The sequence below is a fragment of the Nerophis ophidion genome, linkage group LG27, assembly GCF_033978795.1.
Source record: "Nerophis ophidion isolate RoL-2023_Sa linkage group LG27, RoL_Noph_v1.0, whole genome shotgun sequence".
NCBI classification, from domain to species: domain Eukaryota; kingdom Metazoa; phylum Chordata; class Actinopteri; order Syngnathiformes; family Syngnathidae; genus Nerophis; species Nerophis ophidion.
In genome coordinates this window covers 14,827,978-14,847,505 of record NC_084637.1, presented here as the reverse complement: position 1 = coordinate 14,847,505, position 19,528 = coordinate 14,827,978, and the positions used below count along the sequence as shown (strand labels likewise).

General features: G+C 37.9%; 1 protein-coding gene across 1 annotated transcript in view; it reads right to left on the bottom strand.

Annotated features, from left to right (window-relative positions):
• LOC133544275 (DNA-binding protein SATB2-like) overlaps positions 1-5,032 on the bottom strand; it is a 56,489-nt gene extending 51,457 nt beyond the window's left edge. Inside the window, exon 1 of the mRNA XM_061889444.1 lies at positions 4,861-5,032. Coding sequence (XP_061745428.1) covers positions 4,861-4,867 — 7 coding nt within the window. The 5' untranslated portion in view covers positions 4,868-5,032. The remainder of the gene's footprint in view (positions 1-4,860) is intronic.
• Positions 5,033-19,528: the final 14,496 nt, after the last annotated feature.

Sequence of the window (19,528 nt, the reverse complement as noted above, 5' to 3'; positions counted from 1 at the left end):
TTCCTAAAACTCAAGTAGTTGTTTGTACTAGATTCTATTGTGTTGTTTTATACAATATTTTGGTAACAGTAACAGTAACAAAGATTTAATTTAGAGTTATTTGGACACTAGGGGAACATATTCTGAGTAACAAAGACTTAATTTGGAGTTATTTGGACACTAGAGCTGGGGTCGGGAACCTTTTTGGCTGAGACAGCCATGAAAAGCAAATATTTTAAAAAGTATTTCCGTGAGAGCCATATAATATTTTTTAACACTGAATACAACTAAATGCGTGCATTTTTAAGACCAACATTTTTAGAGTATAATAAGTCTCTTATTCTTTTTAATAACATTGTTCTTTTAAAGCTAACCAATAATAAATGTAATCCTTCTTACCATTAATGCAACATCTTGAACAGGCGCGATAAAAAACGAATGGTTGGATTAAAATGCATGAGAATGTTTCATAATTTGAACGTTATTTTTAACACGGTGATTACCAGCGGAATTATTCATTACTTATCGTGTTAAGCAATGTCAGCTAAGATTTATCTGAGAGCCAGATGCAGTCATCAAAAGAGTCAAATCTGCCTCTAGAGCCATAGGTTCCCTACCCCTGCACTAGAGGAACATATTGTAAGTACCAAAGACTTGAGTTAGGGTTAGTGTTAGGGTTATAGTAGTTTTGTGTTTTGTTATGTAAGAACAGACCATATTAATTAAAATGTATTAAAGGGAGAATCATATACAACAACTTCCTTACTTAGTACTAACAAGCAATCACTGAGTTTATTGAGGAAAGACTCTTAGTTAATGGCTTACTGCTTGTATAATAAGGCCATGCAGAATAAGGCATCAATAAGTACTTAAAAATGACTAAGAGCCAATATGTTACTAATTTGCATGTTAACAAGCAACTAATTAATGGTGAATATGTTCCCCATACTAAAGTGTTGCAAATATTTGTTATGTAAAAGTGTGTTTTTCTTGTAAAAAGCAGGTCACATGTTAAAATGGTGCTCTTTTGGGGGGGTCCAAGCATCAATTACATTAATTTTAATTCATTTCAATTGCTGACTTTGATTTGTAATACAAGTTACAAATAAGAGATCCGTCACAGAGCCAATGAAGCTTGTGAGTTGAGGTACTACTGTATAGCAGAACAATGCTGTCCTTATACGGAATGTTACTTAATATCTACAGACGTTTATGATTGGGCAACCTGTTGTTTGGTTTAGTTTAGTTATTTCTTTCTTCGGTCAGTGGTCAACAAAATAAACAAACCGTTTTACATCCATGAATTCATGAATTGACAATTTTACAGACCAAAAATGTTTAGGCTGAAGTTGAGCACTTATTTCGCCTAACGGGGGTCAACAACCCGCGGCTCTTTAGTGCCGCCCTCGTGGCTCCCTGGAGCATTTTTAAAAATAATGTTTTTGTTTTACTATGTTTTTTTGTTTGAGGACAAACATGACCCAAACCTTCCCAATTGTTAGAACGCCCGATGTTTAACATGTTTGTGTGTATGCTTCACTGATGACCGTATCGTTTTGTCCTAATTTCAGTAGTTCTTGAACTCATCATAGTGTGGAGTGACATAACAGTTTGTTTACATGCAAAATCTTCCACTCCTTTGTCTCATTTTGTCCACCAAAAGTGTTATACTGTGCGTGAACGCACAAAGGTGCACTTTGTTGATGTTATTGACTTGTCGGAGTGCTAATCAGGCTATTTAGGCTAGCTTTATTTACATATTGCATCATTTTGCCTCATTTGTTGGTATATATGAGCTCATATCATTTCCTTTACTTTTATCCTCTTTGTATATAATTTATATACACATTACCTGTATGTAATATTGGCTGAATTTCTGATCGTTTTTTGTGTGCCCTGTTGTTCCAGACTACAGCAAACGTTACCTAGCTTTGCAAAGATTGTGATAAATCTATTAAAAGCAGACATTCTGACATTTCCTTTAACTTGGACGGACACATCTATACCTTTTGGCCATTAAAAGTCAGTCATTACCAGGAGTTATCTCACCTTCTGAGTAGCCTCTGATTTACAATGGGTTCGTAATCTTGTAAAAATCTGTAGAATAAATCACATTTCAATATTTCTGTCAACAAAGCTTTGCTTCAGCCTGTGACACAGTCATTTTGATAGTAGGCTATTATAGCTAATATCACCACCTACATCACGTGCTGACTTTATTATAACACAAGACTTTTAAAGTCATTTTGATGGTAGGCTATTATCGCCAATATAGACTTATATACAGCTTTTCATTTTTTGCAGCTCCAGACAGATTTGTTTTTAGTATTTGTCATGTTTTGTGGTCACGTTCTGCTTTGTTTTGGATTCATTGGGCATTCTTGTTTGTTTTGTCACTATGCCAACCCATCAGTTTTCACCTGTTATGTGTTCACGACTCACGCACCTGATTGGTCTGGACTAACGCACATGTCATCGCTGCACCTATTTAAGCCTGTAGTTGCCAGGCAGTCGGCCTGGCAACATCGCTTTCTACTCACCCTCGTCACACCCTTGTTATCCATGTTCCTTTCTTGTTCCAAGTAAGTTTTTTGTTATTCATGCCATAGTGCAAGTTTTGTTTTATGTCCGTAGTTTTGCCTCAGTGCAAGTTTTGTTTTCATCACCAAGTTTTGAACCTCCGCTGTGAGCGCCTTCGTTTGCAGCTTTTTTGAGTTATTAATTAAAATGTTACGTCGTGTCCGGTCCAATCGCTTTGCACCACGGGAAAACAAACCACTCCAGAGTTCAAGTCATGACAGTATTTTTGGTCCAATATGGCTCTTTCAACGTTTTGGGTTGCCGACCCCTGGCCTAACCCTATTAACAATCTCAAATACAAGATGTAGCAAAACTAAGAGGCATCGGGCTCATACATTAAGCTTCATAGAAATGTGAAATTTTCTTCACAATTCTCCCCGTGACTGCGTGGGTTCCCTCCGGGTACTCCGGCTTCCTCCCACCTCCAAAAACATGCACCTGGGGATAGGTTGATTGGCAACACTAGATTGGCCCTAGTGTGTGAGTGTGAATGTTGTCTGTCTATCTGTGTTGGCCCTTTGATGTGGTGGCGACTTGTCCAGGGTGTACACCGCCTCCCGCCCGAATGCAGCTGAGCTAGGCTCCCGCGACCCCGAAAGGGACAAGCGGTAGAAAATGGATTGATGGATGGACAACATATTACATGTACACCTTGCACACATCATAAACACTGTTCAAATATATACAGAGTAAAGACATAGACAAACAGTTGTAAAATATCTCTGTATATGTGTTGGTTAAACATGTGTACCAATAATACACTATATAAAAACACTTACACATTGTTTTATTTACGTCTCACATTTAGTTTTGTAATTAACATTGATCATAGCATTACTTATTGGAGTGGATTCAAGAACAATATATTTTTCTAGGATATTGGTCTTAAAATGTGCTTCGATATCTTTAATAGCGCACCTATCTTCTAATCCAGTGGTTCTCAAAAGGGGGTACGCATATCCCTGGGGGTACTTGAAGGTAAGCCAAGGGGTACGTGAGATTGTTTGAAAATATTCTAAAAATAGCAGCAATTCAAAATCTTTTATAAACATATTTATTGAATAATAATTCAACAAAATATGAATGTAAGTTCATAAACTGTGAAAAGAAATACAACAATGCAATATTCAGTGTTGACAGCTAGATTTGTTTTGTGGACATATGCCATAAATGTTGATGTTAAAGATGTCTTTTTTTTGTGGAGAAATGTTTAGAATGAAGTTCATGAATCCAGATGGATCTCTATTACAATCCCCAAAGAGGGCACTTTAAGTTGATGATTACTTCTATGTGTAGAAATCTTTATTTATAATTGAATCACTTGTTTATTTTTCAACAAGTTTTTAGTTATTTTTATATCTCTTTTTCCAAATAGTTCAAGAAAGACCACTACAAATGAGCAATATTTTGCATGTACTGACATTTAATAAATCAGAAACTGATGACATAGTGCTGTATTTTACTTCTTTTTCTCTGTTTTTTAATTAAAAATGCTTTGCTCTGATTAGGGGGTAGTTGAATTAAAAGATGTTCACAGGGGGTATATCACTGAAAAAAGGTTGAGAACCACTGTAGCACTTCCAAGGGGGTGAACAAGGGGGATGGGTCAAATGCAGAGGACAAATTTCACCAAACCTAGTGTGTGTGTGACAATCATTGGTACTTTAACATTAATCTAATAAACAACTTTTTTTTTAAATCAGAGTCATTTTTGGAATAGTTAAATAAACAAAGCAAAACAGGTCTGCCAGCGATGGCGGGGAAACTGTTATTGTGCCTGTCCTCGAGCGCGGCGTGATATAGTTATTAAGTTACAGCATGTGGATACAATAAATCATTTCAACATGTCTGAAAAGCAGTAGAAAGAAGCAGCACATATTCAAATCCTGATAATTCACGTCTTATTATATCATTTGCAATGTACCACTTTGTTTACTTTTGGTGGGTTAAATTGAAGTTAAGGAGAGAACAATGGACAGAACAAAAGACAATAATAAAAAAAAAAGGATTATGTAGAATAGATTAATAAGTAAAGATAAAAAAAATACTAAAATGAAAAAAGAACTGATTGAAATAAGCAAATCTATTAATGATAAATGGAAGAAATATCAGTAAAAATGTAACAAACGCACAACTTACAAATTAAATAAATAAATGATAAATGGGTTGTACTTGTATAACAAATGGTGGACATAGATTTACCAACAACAAAGGAAATAAAAGAAAGAAGGAAAAGTGTTTAAAAAAATAAAATGCAAATAAAAATTGTACCTTTTCTTTTTTTAATGAACGATGACTTACTTTTCATGATGCCACCTTGCTTGCTCGTGAATAAAGTCCATCCACTGGCAAAGCTGAGCGACTCCAGTCTGATGGCTAACTTTTCCTTTGCAGCATGTACGCACGCACATACACATACACACACACACACACACGCACACACACGCACGCAGGCGTATAGATGTGAGCACTAGCAGCAGTGAAGAAAGACTGTCTGCTGCTTGTGCTGCGTTCGACTCCAAGCTGAGGGGATGAAGGCTGGGAAGTGGAGTGGGAGGGAGCCCCACTGACACAATGTCCCATCAAATATTTACTGCAGGCTGCAGATCAGGGATGTCAGAAGGATTGCAAGCAGGTGCGTGATGGGAATCCCAGAAATGTTTCATCAATGAGCTGATTATTTGAAGAGCATTTATCAGGACTTGTTCAATCCAATCCAATCCAGTTTATTTGTATAGCACATTTAAACAATATAAATGTTTCCAAAGTTGTGCACAACATGTCACGCCTGTGGATTATGTTGTGGTTTTGTTATGTTTGGTCATGTTATGTTTTTTTTGGGGGGGGACATTCAGTTCTTGTGTTTTGCACTTCCGGTTTTGTTTCCATAGTTACTCATTAGTTTCCACTAGAGATGCGCGGTTTGCGGTTCATCCGCGGATAAACCGCGGGTCGGGCGGGGGACATGACGAAAAAATTTATTTTAATTAGATCCGGGCGGGTGGCGGTTGAATCATCCGGAAATATTTGATATACTTTGTGTCATAACTGGGCTTGGACATGGATTGTTTCTTCGATGCAGATGAGGATCAATACGAGCGAGGCGTGGACGTGAGTACATAGTTGTTTATTATATAATATATACAAAACAGGGAAAACAAAACCACTTGCTGAAGGGCATGAAAGACAATTTAACTATAAACTTAAACAGCACGATGGCAAGACTAAAGACATGAAACAAAAGAGCGCACTGTGGCATAAATATATAAACTTACTCGGCATGGAACTGTGGACAGGACGTGAAGGTTTGAATAGCATGGGTAGGGTGCATGTGAGTGTGTAGATCCCAGGACGAAGACAAGAAAAAGACTGCCTTAAATAGCTGTGATGATTAGTGAAAACAGGTGAGGCTGAGAACCGGGACGTGACATGACAGGTGAAAAGTAATGAGTTGACATGGAAACAAACAAAACCAGGAAGTGCAAAACGTGACTGAATGTCCAAAAACTAAACATAGCATGACCAAAACCAAAACATAACTTACAGGCGTGACAGAGCCCCCCCGTTAAAGACAGCTTCTAGATATCCAAAAACCCCAAAACAAAACTATGATTAAAAGTCATGGGAGGGCGGGAGGGGGACATGGCGGTGGATCCCGTGTCACAAATCGAAGAAGACAATAGGAAAGGCTACTATTCTCTAGAATGTCTACCGGCAGTCACCCAGATAAGTATTAGGGCGTGCTATGAAGTCATTGACTTTGTCACCCTCTACAGTATATACGATTTGCTTGTCTGTCCAGCATCATGTTGTGTGTGGTTTCCGTGGCAACACGCACACGACTGCAAGGCATACTGGGTGACACAGAGTACAGTAATGGTTGTGATATAAACAATTTTAACACCCTTAGTAATATGCGCCACGCTGTGAAGCCACACCAAACAAGATTGACAAACACATTTCGGGAGAACATCCTCACAGTAACACAACATAAACACAACGCAACAAATACCCATAATCCTTTGTATCCATGACACCCTCTGACTATTTTATACATTCGCTAGCAGCAAACCCCGCCACCCCCCCACCCCGTGCGTCGGTAAGGTGGGCGGGGTTGGGGGCGCGGGTGTGTAAAATATATTCAGGAAGTCTCGCGGGTACAACGGATTCTGGGTATTTGTTGTGTTGCGTTTATGTTGTGTTACTGTGAGGATGTTCTCCGGAAATGTGTTTGTCAGTCTTGTTTGCTGTGGCTTCACAGCGTGGCGCATATTAGTAAGTGTTAAAGTTGTTTATATCACAACCATCAGTGTACTCTGTGTCACCCAGTATGCCTTTCAATCTTGTAAGTGTGATTGCGGAAGCTGCACACATGTAGCCAGACTAACAATCAGTGTGTACATGTTGTTGAAGGTGTCAAAGGCAATGGCTTCACAGCACGCCCATATCCTTGTCATCAGGATGAACGCCAATTGGATTATCGCGAGGACGTTAGCGGCTCCAATTGTCTTCGTTACTCTGTGAAACAGGTTTAAATAGCTCTGTGAGTGGTAAGGGTGGCCAACCTCTGATGTATTTCAGCGGGCGGTTGGTGGGCAGATGCGTTTCTGATAAAATGTTGGTTCGGGTGGATGGCGGGTGGATGACGACTTTGGTGACGCGGTTGCGGATGATATAATTGCCTATCCGCGCGTCTCTAGTTTCCACCTGGTCTCCAAGTAACGCCCCTGTCCTCAGCCCTCACACCTGTCAGTAATCATTGTCATAGTCATTATTTAAAGCCATTCTGTTTTCTGTCCTCGTGCTGGCAACTTTACCCTACCGTGCCTTCTGATACCTACTCTACTTGACCCTCATCTACCTTCATGCCTTGCCTTGCTGTTTGTTATTTTGACCACGCCACGTAAGTTTTTGGTCTGTTTTGTGCCACCGTTATTGTCTTTTGTTCATTTGTATCTAGTTATTCCATTGTGCTGTTTTTGTTTGAGTATAGTCTAGTTCAGGGGTCACCAAACTTTTTGAAACTAAGAGCTACTTCTTGGGTACGGACTAATGCGAAGGGCTACCAGTTTGATACACACTTAAATAAATTGCCAGAAATAGCCAATTTGCTCAATTTACCTTTAAGAAATATATATGATATATATACAAACACAAAAATGGGTATTTCTGTCTGTCATTCCGTCATTTTTTTCCTTTTACGGAAGATTTTTTGTAGAGAATAAATGATGAAAAAATACTTAATTGAACGGTTTAAAAGATGAGAAAACAAGAAAAAAATGAAAATGTTATTTTGAAACATAGTTTATCTTCAATTTCGACTCTTTAAAATTCAAAATTCACCTGAAAAAAAGAAGAGAAATACTAGCTAATTCGAATTTTTGAAAAAAATTAAAAAATAATTTATGCAACATCATTAGTAATTTTTCCTGATTAAGATTAATTTTAGAATTTTGATGACATGTTTTAAATAGGTTAAAATCCAATCTGCACTTTGTTAGAATATATAACAAATTGGACCCAGCTATGTTTCTAACAAAGGCAAATCATTATTTCTTCTAGATTTTCTAGAACAAAAATTTTAAAAGAAATTCAAAAAACTTTGAAATACGATTCAAATTTGATTCTAAAGATTTTCTAGATTTGCCAGAATAATTTTTTTGAATTTTAATAAGTTTGAAGAAATATTTCACATATATCCTTCGTCGAAAAAACAGAAGCTAAAATGAAGAATTAAATTAAAATGTATTTATTTTATTTGAACATTGATTTAAATTGTCAGGAAAGAAGAGGAAGGAATTTAAAACGTAAAAAAGCAATGTGTTTGAAAATCCTAAAATAATTTTTAAGGTTGTATTTTTTCTCTAAAATTGTCTTTCTGGAAGTTATAAGAACCAAAGCAAAAAAATAAATAAATGAATTTATTTAAACAAGTGAAGACCAAGTCTTTAAAATATTTTCTTGGATTTTCAAATTCTATGAGAGTTTTGTCTCTCTTAGAATTAAAAATGTCGAGTAAAGCGAGACCAGCTTGCTGGTAAATAAATAAAATAAAAAAAATAGAGGCAGCTCACTGGTAAGTGCTGCTATTTGAGCTATTTTTAGAACAGGCCAGCAGGCTACCTGGTGCCCGCGGGCACCGCGTTGGTGACTCCTGGTCTAGTTTGTTACCCGCCATTGTGCGCGCTAGTGATGGGTTAATGAGGCTTCATGTTTCGACACATTGCAAAACTGTATTGATACTGTCACTAAATACTGACATCTGCTGGACATTAAAAATCCCTACAGGCAACCTATGGACCGACTCAACTGACACTGATTTTATGACCTAGTATATACAATAATATAAACCAAGTCATTGTATTTCATTTAGGATTATTTCATATCTTCATTTAAATAAAAATATATTTTTATCTTTTTTAGGTACTGTCAATAAATAATGTGAACATGATTGATTGACACTTTCATTCGTAGATTGCACAGTTCAGTACATATTGCGTACAATTGACCACTAAATGGTATGCACATGCATCATAACATGGAAATCTAAGAGAGCGTGTTGTGAATGACGATACTTGTGGACTGTGATTTTTTTTTATTAATTTTTTTTTATTTTTTACATGCGCTCTGTATACGCAGCGTTGATTGATTGAAACGTTTTAGTATATTGCACAGTACAGTACATATTCCGTACAATTGACCACTAAATGGTAACACCCAAATAAGTTTTTAAACGTGTTTAAACCGGGGTCCACGTTAATCAATTCATGGTAAATGTCACACCTATGGATCTTGTTTTGTCATGTTATGTTTTTGATTTTGGACAATCAGTCACGTTTTGCATTTCCTGGTTTTGTTTGTTTCCATGCCAACCTCATTAGTTTTCACCTGTCACGTCCCTGTTCTCAGCCTCACCTGTTTTCACTAATCATCACAGCTATTTAAGTCACTCTTTTTCTTGTCTTCGTCCTGGGATCCTCACACTCACACACACGCACCCTACCCATGCTGTCCAAACCTTTACGTCCTGTCCACAGTTCCATGCCGAGTAAGTTTATATATTTATGCCACAGTGCTATTTTTGTTTTGTCTGTTCATAGTTCATTCATGCCAATCGAGCAAGTGTTTTTGTTTCCTGTTTGTATTTTGTAGCCAAGTTTTATACCTCCTTGTGAGCGCCCTTAGTTTGATTATTTTTGATTATAGTGTTTGTTTATTTAATAAATCATGTACTTACATTCATGCCTGACTCATCCCACATCATCCTTGCATCGAGGAAGCACAAACATCCACAGCCCGAGCCTGACAGTAAAAAGGTATGGGTTCGAGCTGGGTTTGTGAACAAGTGCCCTAAATAACACAGCATGAAAAACTACAGACCTCCACTCTACCAACTGAGCTATCCAAGAGATTGTTTGTGGCTGTTTTTTAATGTAAGAAATAGGATTTTGTGTGGGTGGGACAATGCTAGAAACTTTCAGAGAACAGGATGAAAAGACAAGGAAATGAACACAAATACCTTTTTTTCCCGATACGTGATCAAAATATTCCCACACGGTGGGAATGATCTCCGACAACGATAAATTACAAAAGACCAACGACACTAGTTACTGTCTTTTGTTCATTTGTATCTCGTCATGCCATTGTGTAGTGATGGGTCCGGCTACACCGATGCATCAGCGCATGCGTCGAGCTCATAGAGCGAAACCCTGTGTCGGTGTGCGTACCGCTCTTAGAAAGTCACGTGACCAACCATGAGCTGTTTCGGTCTCGTGACAGATACACCAACTGTGTCGCACTGGCACCTGCATGCCGACCCGTGTTTATAAGGAAGCACATCTGTCAACGAGATGCTGCTGCCAACAGAATCGACGCACTTCTGTTGTTGTTCATTTGTCATTTATCGTCGTCGTCATTTCCACCGTGTGGGAATATTTTGGTCATATATCGGAAAAACAGGTATTTGTGTTCATTTCCTTGTTTCATCCTGTTCTCTCAAAGTTTCTAGCATTGTCCCACCAACACAAACATCCTATTGCTTACATTACGAAGCAGTAAGAAATGATCTCTTCGATAGCTCAGTCGGCAGAGTGGAGGACTCTAGTTGTTCATGATGAGTTCCTTAGGACAGTGGTCCCCAACCACCGGGCCGCCGTGGCCCGATTGGTACCGGGCCGCAGAAGAATTTTTTATTTAACCTTCCTCTTGTGTTAGCTTTCTGTTACCATCTCTTATGTTAACGGGTCGGTTTTGACCCATGTCTTAAATCAGCTGTAAAATACACTAAAAACAATTATCTATCATCCAATTTGTTTCTCATCTCTTGGTTACCTCGTTAGGTTTCCTTATCCATGAAAATATTGGTTTTAATATTTTTGGTGTGGGCCATTGGGCCTTTTTTTGTCAGTATACCCCTCGATTTCAATTGAAAAAATGGTAAAACGAACCTCAAGAGAATCGTATAAATAAAAAAAAAGGTTGTTGTGTTACCTGACCATTACTGAGGGGTATTAGAACACATTTCTTAAATAAATTTGTTTTATTTATTTTTTCATTTTAATAATTTTAACATAGTAACAACTCTATACTGAATTGACCTCAAATGTCTGGACATTTTAGTTTTTAAATGCATAAAAGAACCACATAAATTTTGTTTGTTTTTGTACTGGATAACAAGGTAAAATGAGGATCCACTAAAGCTCACATGATTGGGAGAGGAGCTGGCCGTCAGTGTGTTCAGTTTTGGCTCTACTTAGTGCTTTATAGTCTTATTTTTTATAACTGGGTCGAAACCGACCCTAACAACACCAATGTCATTATTTCAACCAGAGCATTTTATAATTTAGTGAAACAAAAAAAACAAGTTTTATTTTGTTGAAATAGAGGTTCCTGACAAAGTCAAAAAGCCTTGATGCATAAAAATAAATGTATGTGGTTCTTTTATGCATTTAAAAACTAAAACTAAAACTAACACAAGACGAAGGTTAAAAAAATATATATATATATTTTTTAATTAAATCAACATAAAAAACACAATATTCACTTACAATTGACCGGTTTGTGGATAAAAAAAGGTTGGGGACCACTGCCTTAGGGCACTTGTTCGAACCCTTTACCTTTTTACCATGAATTGATTAATCTAGCTGAGATAGGCGCCAGCGCCCTCCGCGACCCCAAAAAGGGAATAAGCGGTAGAAAATGGATGGATGGATGATTAATCTGGACCCGATTTAAACAAGTTGAAAAAGGTATTTGGTTGTTACCATTTAGTGGTCAATTGTACGGAATATGTACTGTACTGTGCAATCTACTAATAAAAGTTTCAATCAACACTGCGTATTCAGAGCGCATGTAAAAAATAAATATAAAAATTCCCAGTCCACGAGTGTCCTCATTCACAACACGTTCTCTTAGATTTCCATGTTATGATACACGTGCATACCATTTAGTGGTCAATTGTACGGAATATGTACTGAACTGTGCAATCTACTAATAAAAGTTTCAATCAATCATGTTCACATTATTTATTGACTGTATCTAAAAAAGATACAAACATATTTTTATTTAAATGAAGATATGAAATACAATGATTTGGTTTAGGTCATAAAATCAGTGTCCGTTGAGGTTGCCTGTAGGGATTTTTAATGTCCAGCAGATGTCAGTATTTATTGACACAGTATTGACAGTATCAATATAGCTCATCAACCCATCACTACCATTGTGCTGTTTTTGTTTGAGTATAGTCTAGTTTGTTATCCGCCATTGTGCGCGCCCTTCGTTTTCCTGTTTTTGTTTTTTTTAATTATAGTGTTTAATGGATTAAATATATACTTACATTCTCGTCTGTCTCGTTCCAATCATACTTTGCGTATAAGAAGCAAAACAAATCCAAGTCCATGTGTGACATAACAATATCAAAACAAATATTCAAATATCCCTAGCTGCACCAATGACTGAATAAAAAATAAAACCAATATAGAAATAAAAAATAAATATGATTTAAAAACGATTTTAAAGGGTAAAACCAATCAAAACAATAAATAGAAATAAAAATAAAAAACAGAGGACCACACAACTCACATAGTGTTAAAAGCCAAAGAATAAAAGTGGGTCTTAAGACGAGACTTAAAATACTCCACTGTGGGAGCAGTTTGAACATTGAGGGGCAGATTGTTCCAGAGCTTAGGGCCGACCACAGAGAAGGCCCTGTCTCCCCTGGTTTTAAGTCTGGTCTTGGGCATCACGAGCTGGAGCTGGCTCTCGGACCTCAGAACACGCAAAGGAGTGTACATTTGGACGAGGTCTGAGATATAATGAGGTGCCAGTCCATATGTGTCTCCGCTGGATGTAGTGTTGCCAAATCCTGGAAAAATAAACAAAAGACACTTTATCTTTACCCTTAATTTTACTTTATGTGCCTTTTATAATTGATGTGAAATGAGTTTGATATTGGCCCTGCGACATACTTACCAACCTTGAAACCTCTGATTTCGGGAGGTGGGGGGTGGGAGGGCGTGGTCGGGCATGGGGCAAGGGGCGTGGTTAAGAGGGGAGGAGTATATTTACAGCTGTTGTGTGCGCAGTTGTGCACTGCACTTTCTAAAAGCCATAGATGTTATTGTCACATATGCATGATTAATTGATTGATTACACTTATTAGTAGATTGCACCGTACAGTACATATTCCGTACAATTGACCACTAAATGGTAACACCCCAATAAGTTTTTCAACTTGTTTAAGTCGGGGTCCACGTTAATCAAATCATGGTACAAATATATACTATCAGCATAATACAGTCAACACACAAGTTAATCATCATAGTATATACATTTAATTATTTACAATCCGGGGGGTGGGATGAGGAGCTTTGGTTGATATCAGTACTTCAGTCATCAACAATTGCATCAACAGAGAGATGGACATTGAAACTTATTAGAATATGTACAGTGAGCAGAGAACATAGTGAGTTCAGATAGCATAAGAACAAGTATATACATTAGAAATACATTCGATTATTTACATTAGGTTATTTACAATCCGGGAAGATGGGATGTGAATGGAGGATTAGTAAAGGGTTGAAATTGCCTGGAGGTGTTGTAGTGCATGTACAGAAGATGGCAGTATTGTCATGTTTAAGAGTGTCACATGCTGTTTACGGCAGACGAACTGCCTTACGGTAGACGTAAACGTGACTGCTGTTGTTGTGTGTTGTTTTACCGCGCTGGGAGGAGGTTAATGAAACTGCCTAACAATAAACCCACATAAGAAACCAAGAACTCGCCCTCGATCATTCTACAGTTATAACGTCATTGGGCAGACACGCTCTTTATACACGTCACTCAGGTCCATGGAGCTGGAGGGGGCGTGGCCTTCAGCGGCCTAACAGCCTGGTGGTGAAAGCTGTTGGTGAGTCTGGTGGTGCGAGAGCGGAAGCTCTTGTATCTTCTTCCAGAGGGAAGATAAAACAATAACACAATTAACGGAATATAACCAATCACAGCTCTTTAACGCTGAACCTAAGAAAGCGGGCTGGGAATTAGTTATGAAGAAGAGGCTTTAACATCTCTGCAATATCTGGTATAAGGTGAAAAGGACACTTTCTTAGTTGTACTGCTGTGATGCCATCTACACAACTGTAAATTAAATATATTTGCTGCTTGTGTCAATATCACAATGTTACTTTAAATCCTTTGTATGATATAATTATTGAATGAATGCATCCAAATACTTTATTAGTAATTATTATGTGCATGAACAAATAACAGTTAATATTGTATGAAGCGTTTTTTTGTTTTTTTTAACAAGAGTGTTGGCCCTGCGATGAGGTGGCGACTTGTCCAGGGTGTATGCCGCCTTCCGGCCGATTGTAGCTGAGATAGGCTCCGGCGCCCCAGTGACCCCAAAGTGAATAAGCGGTACAAAATGGATGGAAAGAGATTCTGGCACATTAACATTGGATTAATAACAGTCCTTTACAATCTCACTAATACCTTTTAGAAAAGGCCAACTATTAAATTTTTCGGACACGATAAAGCAGGGTACCCCTAAAATTTTTGACGCAGGGGCTGCATAGGGTAAAAATTAATTTGGCCTGGGGCTAAGCTGTGTGTGTGTGTGTGTGTGTGTATATATATATATATATGAGGTCAGTAAGACAGTAGCCCCGCGCAGCAGTCCCAGCTGCAGTCGGAGCAGGGAGGAGACCCACATGTGCAAAGCTGTTGCGAAATGTAAATGTTTCCACACTGCCATTTCACGCTAAAATAAGTCTTGGAAGGTCCCAATCCCATCGTCAATAGATCCGGTTCGTCCGTGAAAGTCTCCCGTTTGATCAAATTTGACACTCTAACCACAAGGGTCACCAACCTTTTTGAAACCAAGAGCTACTTCTTGGGTACTGATTAATGTGAAGGGCTACCAGTTTGATACACACTTAAATAAATTGCCAGAAATAGCTAATTTGCTCAATTTAATAAATAAATCTATACATAAAAAAATGGGGATTTCTGTCTGTCATTCCGTCGTACATTTTTTTTTCCTTTTACGGAAGTTTTTTTGTAGAGAATAAATGATGAAAAAAAAACACTTAATTGAACGGCTTAAAAGAGGAGAAAACAAGAAAAAAATAAATTTAATTTTGAAACATAATTTATCTTCAATTTCGACTTTTTAAAACTCAAAATTCAACCCCAAAAGCATTTATCGAAAAACTAGCTAATTCGAATCTTTTGGAAAAAAATAATTTATGGGACATCATTAGTCATTTTTCCTGATTAAGATTAATTTTAGAATTTTGCCGACGTGTTTTAAATAGGTTCAAATCCATTCTGCACTTTGTTATAATACAAAACTAATTGGACCAAGCTATATTTCTAACAAAGACAAATCATTATTTCTCCTAGATTTTCCAGAACAAAAATTTCAAAAGAAATTCAAAGACTTTGAAAGAAGATTTAAATTTGATTCTACAGATTTTCTAGATTTGCCAGAAATTTTTTTTTGAATTTTAATCATAATACGTTTGAAGAAATATTTCACAAATATACGTTGTCGAAAAAACAGCAAGTAAAATGAAGAATTAAATTAAAATGTGTTTATTATTCTTTACAATAAAAAAAAATACTTGAAAATTGATTTAAATTGTCAGGAAAGAAGAGGAAGGAATTTAAAAGGTAAAAAGGTATATGTGTTTAAAAATCCTAAAATAATTTTTAAGGTTGTATTTTTTCTCTAAAATTGTCTTTCTAAAAGCTATAAGAAGCAAAGTAAAAATAATAAATTCATTTATTTAAACAAGTGAAGACCAAGTCTTTAGAATATTTTCTTGGATTTTCAAATTCTATTTGAGTTTTGTCTCTCTTAGAATTAAAAATGTTGAGCAAAGCGAGACCAGCTTGCTAGTAAATAAGTAAAATTTAAAAAAATAGAGGCAGCTCAGTGGTAAGTGCTGCTATTTGAGCTATTTTTAGAACAGGCCAGCGGGCGACTCTTCTGGTCTTTACGGGCTACCTGGTGCCCGCGGGCACCGTATTGGTGACCCCTTCTCTAACATTTAACAATGGATTTAAATGTAAATACCTTGTGGTTAGAGTGGCCGCCCTGAGATCAAAAGGTCATGAGTTCAAATCCCGGCTGAGTCATACCAAAGACTATAAAAATGGGTCCCATTACCTCCCTGCTTGGCACTCAGCATCAAGGGTTAAAGTTGGGGGTTGAATCACCACAATGATTCCCGAGCGTGGCCACCACTGTTGCTCACTGCTCCCCTCACCTCCCAGTGGGTGAACAAGGGGATGGGTCAAATGCAGAGGACAATTTCCCCACACCCAGTGTGTGTGTGACAATAATTGGGTCTTTAATTTTAACTGCAAAGACATCCGCACTGCTCAAGAAGCGACCCCAAAGCTACTAACTGTCATGTCTGTGTGATAATGTTTTGTTTTTTGGACACTTCGTTCCTGTTTTTGCACTTCCTGTTTTGTTTTGTTACCTAGACTACCCATTAGTTTTCACCTGTCTCACGTTTTGCACTCGCACACCTGTTTTCACTTATCATGTCACTGCTATTTAAGGCTGTCTGTTTCTGTTGTTCGTCCTGGCAACATCACCCTCCATCACCTGCTACGCACCTTGTAATCCATGCCAATGATCCATGTCCCGTTCTCGTTCTCTAAGTTTTCTTGTTATTTATGCCACAGTGCAAGTTTTTGTTTTATGTTCATAGTTTTGCATTAGTGCGAGTTTTGTTTTCACAGCCAAGTTTTTGTACCGCCATTGTGCGTGCCTTTTTGTTTGCCTTATAGTGTTAAATTTAAAACATATCTTTACCTTCATGCCATCTCCGGTCCAAGTTCACTTGCATCTCGGGAAAACAACCACCTCATAGTCCAAGTATTGAAACTAACAAAGAAAGCTGGTGGCGTTTGAAAACTTGAAAAACTTTGCCAGAGTCGAGTTGAAGGCTACATCACACATCGCTGAAGAAACTGAAGAAACTTTTTTTTTTGTCAGCAAAAATCTAGTTTGTTCGTCAAATCTACTTTTTATTTGATTCTTTTTTGCCTCCAGGTGTGCGCAAACTACAGATAAATCTAAATTTAAAAGATAATACCTGTAAAAAGGTTATTGAATTGGCCATGAGGGACAGGATGGCGTCGGCTTGAAAAATCAAATAGGTAGAATAACTTTTCAAGAAAATAACAGTTACAAGTTACTTTAATCCATAGCCAACTGCGATACAAGATCATGATATCATCCTTCCCTAGTAAACAAGCATTGGTAAGCGTTCCATTGATAATTACCGAAATCCGTGTCTAGAATGCTAATTACCTGATAAATCATTGCACCAAACACTTAGAATTATTGTATTTTGAGGAACATTTTCGTAGACACCTGATTTGACGTTGCTCAGAAGTCGATGCGGTCCACTAAAACTGCAAAGTTTGCACTAAGCCGGCATCTATTGATCATGTATTGTGCAAATTTGATTATTTTTGCTTAAGACAAAAAAAAAAACAGCCTGCTCAGTGGTTAGAGTATCCGCCCTGAGATCAATAGGTCATGAGTTCAAACCCCGGCCGAGTCATACCGAAAACTATAAAAATGGGATCAATTACCACCCTGTTTGGCACTCAGCATCGAGGGTTGGAATTTGGGGTTAAATCACTAAAATGATTTCCGAGCGTGGCCATTGGTGCTGCTCATTGCTCCCCTCACTTCCCAGTGTGTGGAACAAGGGGATTGGTCAAATGTACCACAACTTGTGTGCGACTATCGGTGGTACTTTTAACTTTTAGAAATATATATTTTTGCATCATAGAGAAAAGAAAATTACAACACAGTTTAATTGGCATATATTAATATCTATATTATGTTCATTTTTATTTAGCCTAAATATTTTTTTATTCCTTGGCCTCTCTTGACAGAGGGAAACTACACTTTCTTTTTGAGAATTTTGCCCGTTATTGCTGATCAATGCAGTTCTTTCATATCTTTTAGTCAAACACTTCTAGCAAGAGGCAGCTAACTGTTAGGGAATGTTCTAAGGTGGACCCCGGGATGCAGCGAAGGAAGGCAAGGTAGTAGTACAAAAGGAAAACATTTAATAATTCCAAAATGGAAACAAAGGGCGATGGGGCAGAAGTGTTCACCATGATGAAACTACGATGCGAACGCACGGTGGGTCCGATGGGGTATTCATATGGATATTAAAGTCCCCCATTATGATTATATTATCGGCGTGCGTCACTAGATCAGCAACAAACTCTGAGAATTCATTGATAAAGTCCGGATAGGGCCCTGGGGGGCGGTAGACAACAGCCAGGTGTAGAGGCAGCGGTGTGACATACCTCATAGTTAGCACCTCAAACTATTTATATTTATTATTTATGTTAGGACTAAGGTTAAAGTTTTCGTTGTATTTTAGGGTGACCCCCTAACCCCTTTTAAGGGGACGGGCAATATGCGCATGTGCAAGGTTCTCATAGTCATCATTGTCACCGACATCCCACTGGGTCATCATTGTCACCGACGTCCCACTGGCCTACCGAGGATGTCAGAGTGGTTTGTGTTGTGGTTTGTGCAGCTCTTTGAGACACTAGTGGTTTGGGGCTATATAAGTAAACATTGATTGATTGAATGAGTATTAACAAAAATAGTTTCTTCAGTGGTCAGCGGAGAAAAGGCCAGGACGCACTAAGCGCAGCAAAAGTCCTCTTAAAACAAGGCAGCTAGGAAACAAAACACAACGAGGTCAAGGTTAACAGGAATTAAGAAAACGGCAACGTACCAGGACGGATAAATCTAAGCAGGCACATGTACGTGCGGGGTTCAGGAAACAATAACCGGCAGGGACCAGCTGGCGGTGACGAGCTTAAATGCTACCGGGTAGTGATTAGTTGCAGGTGTGCCTCGCTGGGGACTAATTGACTGAGGAAAGAACCTGACAAACAAATGGAGAAGGCAGGGAGATGACAAAAACACAAAATTAACAATGCAGGAAATGGGTATTCATCTATTTCGCCAATGATACCCTCCAAAAGAACCATCAAAAATCACCGACAATACTTTATTTACATGCTGTGACCTGGATATTAAGTTATAGCGACAAATATTTATTGTAGAAGCTACATAGAAGCTACTTTTAGTAACACAGCGCCTTGCTCACAGAAAAACTCACACTGCGTTTCTGGTCACCTGCGAGAAGTAAGAGTTAAAGTAAAAGTTAAAGCGAGATTATAAAACATGCCTCGGCTTCGAAGTGGCGGGTTAAGTACGAATGTTGTATTGGGGTTCCAAGCACAGGGGGGATCATGGCCTTTGTGTGGTTTGAAGATTGTTTTCTTCCATTTTAGTGTGTAATTTACGTAAACAATGTCATTAGTATTAATATGGCTGTGAAAGTTCAATTCCATGGTTGCTTGAATCACATTAAGAATGTCTAGGACTAAGTACACCCCCTATCAAAAA